The sequence below is a fragment of the Bufo gargarizans genome, chromosome 1, assembly GCF_014858855.1.
Source record: "Bufo gargarizans isolate SCDJY-AF-19 chromosome 1, ASM1485885v1, whole genome shotgun sequence".
In the NCBI taxonomy this organism is placed as follows: Eukaryota; Metazoa; Chordata; class Amphibia; order Anura; family Bufonidae; genus Bufo; species Bufo gargarizans.
The window spans coordinates 577,700,133-577,708,996 of NC_058080.1; the positions used below are offsets into that span (position 1 = coordinate 577,700,133).

General features: G+C 49.4%; 1 protein-coding gene across 2 annotated transcripts in view; it reads left to right on the forward strand.

Annotated features, from left to right (window-relative positions):
• Positions 1–8,373, forward strand: part of FAM216A (family with sequence similarity 216 member A) — a 33,964-nt gene extending 25,591 nt beyond the window's left edge. For both annotated transcript variants that reach the window (XM_044275767.1, XM_044275768.1), the window contains exons 5-6: positions 7,844–7,916; positions 8,123–8,373. In XM_044275767.1, the coding sequence (XP_044131702.1) occupies positions 7,844–7,916; positions 8,123–8,210 (161 nt within the window). In that variant the 3' untranslated portion in view covers positions 8,211–8,373. The remainder of the gene's footprint in view (positions 1–7,843; positions 7,917–8,122) is intronic.
• Positions 8,374–8,864: the final 491 nt, after the last annotated feature.

The following is an 8,864-nucleotide window of genomic DNA, read 5'->3' on the forward strand; positions in this document are numbered from 1 at the left end:
GCGAAGGTTAGGTCCATGAAGTTGCCTCCCGCCCCGGAGTCTAACATCGCTGAACAGGGGAGTTGTCGCCCCTCAATCTCGATGAGGATGGGGACGATGAAGTGGGATCCATGAGCCGCCGTGTTGTTATTTTCAGGGGCTGCTGGTGGGGTTGGAGTCCGTGGTTGCTCTTTTAGTTCCGTGACGGCAATAGTCTTTCGGATCTTATGAGGACATTTGATGGCAAAATGACCCGGCTCCCCACAGTAGAGGCAGAGGTTTTCGGCCAGCCGTCTCTCCTTCTCAGCTGTGGATAGAGACCTACGTAGAGCGTCGACCTGCATAGGTTCAGTTGCTGACCGGGGGTCGCACTGGGCGGTGGAAGAGAAGGAATAAGTGGGTCTGTGGTCCAAAGACCAGAGTCTTTCTTTCTTCCTCTCGGAGAGTCTTTGATCTATCCGGATGCATAACTGAATGAAGTCATCCAGATCGTCCGGGGCCTCAACTCTGGCGAGTTCGTCCTTTATTAATTCGGACAGGCCTCGCCGGAATTGGCTCCTCTGTGCCGCTGGGTTCCAGGTGGTGTCCGTGACCCAACGGCGAAACTCAGCGGTGTATTCGGCGACGGAGCGTCTCCCTTGCCGCAGACTATGTAGTCGCGCCTCGGCTGTCGCACAGCGGTTGGGGTCGTCAAAGACTTGGCTCATTGCGGTGATGAAGTTGTTTAGGTTGTTCAGGAGCTGACTGTTAGTCTCCACGTATGGTGATGCCCATGCTAATGCTTCATCCGTCAGGAGATTGACCATGAATAGCACCTTCTTCTTCTCGGTGGTGAAGGGGGCCGGGTACATCTGAAAATAGATGCGGCATTGGTTTAGAAACCCCCGATACTGACGTCTATCACCGCCGAATCTTGATGGGAGTGGCATGCGGGTGTCTGCAGCCGTGCCGCGGACGTCCAGGAGTTGCCTCTGTAGTTCAATAATCTCGCTCTGTTGGCTTTGGACTACGACTTGGAGCTGGGCAAATTTCTCCTGATATGTAGTACCAAATTCTTGAAGTTCAGAGACCTGCTTACGCAGAGTGGCCATTGCGGACTCCATAGTGTGGCTGATTATTCTGTAACAGTCCTACAGGCTCACCTGTGTCAGAGGACCGCTGGCTGGAGGTAGGAGTGGAGCCCAGTGGCAAGGACCGCAGGCAGGTAGTAAGCGTGGTCAGACAATCCGGATGGCAACGGTGGTAGCAGTTCAGTTGGTAGGGATAAGGCAGAAGAGTAGTCGGTAGGCAGGCGGTGGGTCAGGGCAGGCGGCAGTAAGCGTGGTCAGACAATCCGGATGGCAACGGTGGTAGCAGTTCAGTTGGTAGGGATAAGGCAGAAGAGTAGTCGGTAGGCAATTCCTGGTCAGCAGTGGACTTCCAGCAGTAGCAAGAGCAACAGATGAGGAGAAGCTTGATCAAGGCTCAGGAGCTCAATAATCAGCAAGCTAGAGTGCAAGGGGCTGGACTTATATAGGGAAGTACCAGGTGTGGGGAATCAAGGGTGATGAGCAAGGCTTGGCAAGACTGAGGTTACATAATAGGTTTCAGGGAGGAATGTCCAGAGAGGATGGTAGCCTAGTAAGCAGGGCTACTGCCTGGGATGTGGCTGGTCACGGGTTCGAATCCCGACACTGTCTGCTTTCCTCTTCATGTATTTCCTCAATTGGGATGCATCTTCAAAGGGTAAAGAGTTTTTTTTTAATAACCTTGGCTTCCTGTACGTCTGTGTTGGGGATCTCGTCAAATAGTCTTGACTCTGCCGGATCAAATAACAGGCAGTTCTTGTATTCTCTAGATACCCCTAGCCTCTTCTCAGGGTCTGACCATTCCTGCAACAAGGTGAAAACACCGCCGTGCGCCATAGCCGGAACACACCAGACTTAAACAAATGGTGATCCCCAATATAGCTGTGATAGAGAGAGGGCTGCAGTAGAAAGGATGTGTGGCCTGAGCTTTGATAGAGAGAGGGCTGCAGTTGAAAGGATGTGCGGCCTGAGCTGTGATAGAGAGAGGGCTGCAGTAGAAAGGACATTCCGTCTGAGCTGTGATAGAGAGAGGGCAGCAGTAGAAAGGACATGCCATCTGAGCTGTGATAGAGAGAGGGCTGCAGTAGAAAGGACATGCCATCTGAGCTGTGATAGAGAGAGGGCTGCAGTAGAAAGGACATGCGGCCTGAGCTGTGATAGAGAGAGGGCTGCAGTAGAAAGGACATGCGGCCTGAGCTGTGATAGAGAGAGGGCTGCAGTAGAAAGCACGTGCCGTCTGAGCTGTGATAGAGAGAGGGCTGCAGTAGAAAGGACATGCGGCCTGAGCTGTGATAGAGAGAGGGCTGCAGTAGAAAGGACGTGCCGTCTGAGCTGTGATAGAGAAAGGGCTGCAGTAGAAAGCACGTGCCGTCTGAGCTGTGATAGAGAGAGGGCTGCAGTAGAAAGGACATGCTGTCTGAGCTGTGATAGAGAGAGGGCTGCAGTAGAAAGGACATGCGGCCTGAGCTGTGATAGAGAGAGGGCTGCAGTAGAAAGGACGTGCTGTCTGAGCTGTGATAGAGAAAGGGCTGCAGTAGAAAGCACGTGCCGTCTGAGCTGTGATAGAGAGAGGGCTGCAGTAGAAAGGACATGCGGCCTGAGCTGTGATAGAGAGAGGGCTGCAGTAGAAAGGACGTGCCGTCTGAGCTGTGATAGAGAAAGGGCTGCAGTAGAAAGCACGTGCCGTCTGAGCTGTGATAGAGAGAGGGCTGCAGTAGAAAGGACATGCTGTCTGAGCTGTGATAGAGAGAGGGCTGCAGTAGAAAGGACATGCGGCCTGAGCTGTGATAGAGAGAGGGCTGCAGTAGAAAGGACGTGCTGTCTGAGCTGTGATAGAGAAAGGGCTGCAGTAGAAAGCACGTGCCGTCTGAGCTGTGATAGAGAGAGGGCTGCAGTAGAAAGGACATGCGGCCTGAGCTGTGATAGAGAGAGGGCTGCAGTAGAAAGGATATGCCATCTGAGCTGTGATAGAGGGCTGCAATAGAAAGGACATGCCGTCTGAGCTGTGATAGAGAGAGGGCTGCAGTAGAAAGGACATGCCATCTGAGCTGTGATAGAGAGAGGGCTGCAGTAGAAAGGACATGCCATCTGAGCTGTGATAGAGAGAGGGCTGCAGTAGAAAGGACATGCCGTCTGAGCTGTGATAGAGAGAGGGCTGCAGTAGAAAGGACATGCCGTCTGAGCTGTGATAGAGAGAGGGCTGCAGTAGAAAGGATGTGTGGCCTGAGCTTTGATAGAGAGAGGGCTGCAGTAGAAAGGACATGCGGCCTGAGCTGTGATAGAGAGAGGGCTGCAGTAGAAAGGATATGCCATCTGAGCTGTGATAGAGGGCTGCAGTAGAAAGGACATGCCGTCTGAGCTGTGATAGAGAGAGGGCTGCAGTAGAAAGGACATGCCATCTGAGCTGTGATAGAGAGAGGGCTGCAGTAGAAAGGACATGCCATCTGAGCTGTGATAGAGGGCTGCAGTAGAAATGACATGCCGTCTGAGCTGTGATAGAGAGAGGGCTGCAGTAGAAAGGATGTGTGGCCTGAGCTTTGATAGAGAGAGGGCTGCAGTAGAAAGGATGTGCGGCCTGAGCTGTGATAGAGAGAGGGCTGCAGTAGAAAGGACGTGCCGTCTGAGCTGTGATAGAGAAAGGGCTGCAGTAGAAAGCACGTGCCGTCTGAGCTGTGATAGAGAGAGGGCTGCAGTAGAAAGGACATGCCGTCTGAGCTGTGATAGAGGGCTGCAGTAGAAAGGACATGCCGTCTGAGCTGTGATAGAGAGAGGGCTGCAGTAGAAAGGACATGCGGCCTGAGCTGTGATAGAGAGAGGGCTGCAGTAGAAAGGATGTGTGGCCTGAGCTTTGATAGAGAGAGGGCTGCAGTAGAAAGGATGTGCGGCCTGAGCTGTGATAGAGAGAGGGCTGCAGTAGAAAGGACATGCCATCTGAGCTGTGATAGAGAGAGGGCTGCAGTAGAAAGGACATGCCGTCTGAGCTGTGATAGAGAGAGGGCTGCAGTAGAAAGGATGTGCGGCCTGAGCTGTGATAGAGAGAGGGCTGCAGTAGAAAGGACATGCGGCCTGAGCTGTGATAGAGAGAGGGCTGCAGTAGAAAGGACATGCGGCCTGAGCTGTGATAGAGAGAGGGCTGCAGTAGAAAGCACGTGCCGTCTGAGCTGTGATAGAGAGAGGGCTGCAGTAGAAAGGACATGCCATCTGAGCTGTGATAGAGAGAGGGCTGCAGTAGAAAGGACGTGCCGTCTGAGCTGTGATAGAGAAAGGGCTGCAGTAGAAAGGATGTGCGGCCTGAGCTGTGATAGAGAGAGGGCTGCAGTAGAAAGGACGTGCCGTCTGAGCTGTGATAGAGAAAGGGCTGCAGTAGAAAGCACGTGCCGTCTGAGCTGTGATAGAGAGAGGGCTGCAGTAGAAAGGACATGCCGTCTGAGCTGTGATAGAGGGCTGCAGTAGAAAGGACATGCCGTCTGAGCTGTGATAGAGAGAGGGCTGCAGTAGAAAGGACATGCGGCCTGAGCTGTGATAGAGAGAGGGCTGCAGTAGAAAGGATGTGTGGCCTGAGCTTTGATAGAGAGAGGGCTGCAGTAGAAAGGATGTGCGGCCTGAGCTGTGATAGAGAGAGGGCTGCAGTAGAAAGGACATGCCATCTGAGCTGTGATAGAGAGAGGGCTGCAGTAGAAAGGACATGCCGTCTGAGCTGTGATAGAGAGAGGGCTGCAGTAGAAAGGATGTGCGGCCTGAGCTGTGATAGAGAGAGGGCTGCAGTAGAAAGGACATGCGGCCTGAGCTGTGATAGAGAGAGGGCTGCAGTAGAAAGGACATGCGGCCTGAGCTGTGATAGAGAGAGGGCTGCAGTAGAAAGCACGTGCCGTCTGAGCTGTGATAGAGAGAGGGCTGCAGTAGAAAGGACATGCCATCTGAGCTGTGATAGAGAGAGGGCTGCAGTAGAAAGGACGTGCCGTCTGAGCTGTGATAGAGAAAGGGCTGCAGTAGAAAGCACGTGCCGTCTAAGCTGTGAGAGAGAGGGCTGCAGTAGAAAGGACATGCGGCCTGAGCTGTGATAGAGAGAGGGCTGCAGTAGAAAGGACATGCGGGCCTGAGCTGTGATAGAGAGAGGGCTGCAGTAGAAAGCACGTGCCGTCTGAGCTGTGATAGAGAGAGGGCTGCAGTAGAAAGGACGTGCGGCCTGAGCTGTGATAGACAGAGGGCTGCAGTAGAAAGGACGTGCCGTCTGAGCTGTGATAGAGAAAGGGCTGCAGTAGAAAGCACGTGCCGTCTGAGCTGTGATAGAGAGAGGGCTGCAGTAGAAAGGACGTGCCGTCTGAGCTGTGATAGAGAGAGGGCTGCAGTAGAAAGCACGTGCCGTCTGAGCTGTGATAGAGAAAGGGCTGCAGTAGAAAGCACGTGCCGTCTGAGCTGTGATAGAGAAAGGGCTGCAGTAGAAAGCACGTGCCGTCTGAGCTGTGATAGAGAGAGGGCTGCAGTAGAAAGCACGTGCCGTCTGAGCTGTGATAGAGAGAGGGCTGCAGTAGAAAGGACGTGCCGTCTGAGCTGTGATAGAGAAAGGGCTGCAGTAGAAAGCACGTGCCGTCTGAGCTGTGATAGAGAGAGGGCTGCAGTAGAAAGGACATGCCGTCTGAGCTGTGATAGAGAGAGGGCTGCAGTAGAAAGGACATGCCGTCTGAGCTGTGATAGAGGGCTGCAGTAGAAAGGACATGCCGTCTGAGCTGTGATAGAGAGAGGGCTGCAGTAGAAAGGACGTGCGGCCTGAGCTGTGATAGAGAGAGGGCTGCAGTAGAAAGGATATGCCATCTGAGCTGTGATAGAGGGCTGCAGTAGAAAGGACATGCCGTCTGAGCTGTGATAGAGAGAGGGCTGCAGTAGAAAGGACGTGCGGCCTGAGCTGTGATAGAGAGAGGGCTGCAGTAGAAAGGACGTGCGGCCTGAGCTGTGATAGAGAGAGGGCTGCAGTAGAAAGGACGTGCGGCCTGAGCTGTGATAGAGAGGGCTGCAGTAGAAAGGACGTGCTGTCTGAGCTGTGATAGAGAAAGGGCTGCAGTAGAAAGGACATGCAGCCTGAGCTGTGATAGAGAGGGCTGCAGTAGAAAGGATATGCCATCTGAGCTGTGATAGAGAGAGGGCTGCAGTAGAAAGGACGTGCCGTCTGAGCTGGAAGCCTGAACTAAATCTAGCAAAGCAATTGGAGGAGTGAATGTGGAGATCTCTTGATCCATGCAAGGTACAGGGCTGGTTCTAGGTTTGTTAGATGCTCGGGGCTAATGTCTGTGATCGCTGATAATACTGATCGCAGACAGTTAAACCTTCCAATGCCGTGGTCAAAATGTGACAGCAGCATCTGAGAGCTTTTAAACCAGTAGCCGTGCACTTCCTGGCCTGGGACGACTTCCCCTGGCTGAGATCGGGGAAGGTGTTCTGTGGTAGTAAGAGACCTGAACCTGTACAAGGTCTCCAGGCCGTTTACTAGTTTATCCCAATGCTAGCCTGCAGGTGGCAGCACTGCAATGGAATATACTGAATCTTGTATTCTGTAATGGATAGAAATGTGGCAATCTAATGATTGCATTTTATAGTCACCTAGGGTGACTCAAAAAAAAAGTTTCTTAAAAATATTAAAATGCAAATCACCTCCTTTACCTAGATTATAAAAAAATTAAACATCATGAGCATCGCAGCCTCCAAAAACCCTCGTACAATTAAAATATCAAAATATGGCAAACGGCATAACAGTAAAAAAAAAAATGTAAAAAAGGGGCGATTCGCCATTTTTTCATCACTTTACCTCTCAAAAAAATTATCAAAAAGTCATACACACTTTTAAAACATAACCCAACCCATAAAACTGTGGCGGAATAGTTTTTTTTTTTTCTTTTCAATTTCACCCCATTTTGTATTTTTGTCCAACTTCCCACTACATTGTATGCAATACTAAACGGTGCCATTAAAAAGTACAACTTGTCACGCAAAAAACAAGCCTTCCTACTGCAATATGAACGGAAAAATTAAAAATGTATGACTTTGGAAATGCTGGGAGTAAGAAAACAAAAAATGAAAATTGCAAGGTCCTAAAGGGGTTAAAGGACAGCGTCAACTAGCATCAAATTGCAGATGGAACATATAGAAGAATCTAAAAGTATTCAAGAATAGGTTGGTTTCACTGGCATGGATGCTGCCATTTCTAGAGATGGGGAGAAACCACATTATGGGATAAATAACATTAAAGAGGACCTGTCACCGCTCCTGACCTGCCTGGTTTAATTGCTCCATGCATTCCCCATGTAATAACAATTCTGGAGCCTCTATTCTTATGGCTCTATGTTGTCCCATTCCTTTATTATTTGCACTAGAGGTTTTGAATGAACTGCTATTAGCCTTCACTAAGGGTACAGAGGGGAGGTAACCGGTTGGGGGGTCCACCTGCACAGACTGAAAATGGCAGCACTGATTGGATAGAGTGAGTCTGTGTACTGTACACACACCCCCCCCCCCCCTGCACCCTTACTGAAGGCTAATAGCAATTCATTCATAACTTCTAGTGTAAATAATAAAGGAATGGCACAACATAGAGCCATAAGAATAGATGTTCCAGAATTGTCATTACATAGGGCTATTAAAACGACATGTCAGGAGCGGTGACAGGTCCTCTTTAAAGTGAGGGTTGGAAATGTAAGGAATTCATTATGACTATGCAGACGACCTCTGTGTCTCTATAAGATGAGCGCACTCATTGGTTTCGTTTTTCACAGTGTGACAAATGTGATATTATATTTTGTATATAGGTTCAAAGAACGTTCATCAGAATCTTCCAGTTTCAGGAAAAAGCAAGAATGAAATAAAGGGACATTGTAGAAGGTACAGTTTTATTAACCTCTGGATTATAATGTGAAACAGAATAGTATCTATAGAGAGGGGCTATCTTGGTGCGGCATGCTGTATTACGGATATGCTCTTCCATAGCTGCATTGCTTTTTTTGGTGGACGTCATACAGAGGCATTTATAGCAACACAGACTTCAATATTAACAAGTCACTAATTCTAATGTTTTCATTGCCGTTTAGAGTCCATACAGCAGCTACAACGGCCATAGAAGAGATGCGTGAGCAAATCACTTGCCTTTCTGTGAATGAGAACAACTGTGATGGCTGAAAATACTGCAAAAACAATAGGATTTATTTTGCTTGTACCTTACTACAATCCGTTACCTGGATAACATGTATTTATATACTTACATATTCTACCCCACCAACCCCAGTACACTGGATGTTTCCATTTCTCCAATAAAAACTTCATAAAAGATTAAAACAAAAAAGGTCTGCTTATTAGAAAGTAAGGCTTTGGCTACATACTGCTACATTTTTTAAGACCTTACCATATACTACAGTTGAAAAGTCATTGCTCTCGGTCCAGAGGCTCCGATACAGCAATGGTCCCCATGATCTCATAGGAAAGCCCGGCTTCTCTTCTGTCTTCTTTCTTCAGGACCTGGGTAAAAGACCTTTGATGACATCACTGCGCTCTTCACATGGTCCATCACCATGGGGATGGATCATGTGACGGACCATATGATGAGCAGAGTGACGTCACCACAGGTCCTTTTCCTCCTGCACAGCAAAGAAGAAGAAAGAAGAGAAGCCGGGCTGCGCGAACAAGTGGATTAAGGTGAGTTAAATTATTTTTTTTTTAACCCCTCCAGACCTATTTTACTAAGCATTCTGTATTAAGAATGCTATTATTTTCCCTTATAACCATGTTATAAGGGAAAATAATAATCGGGTCCCCATCCCGATCATCTCCTAGCAA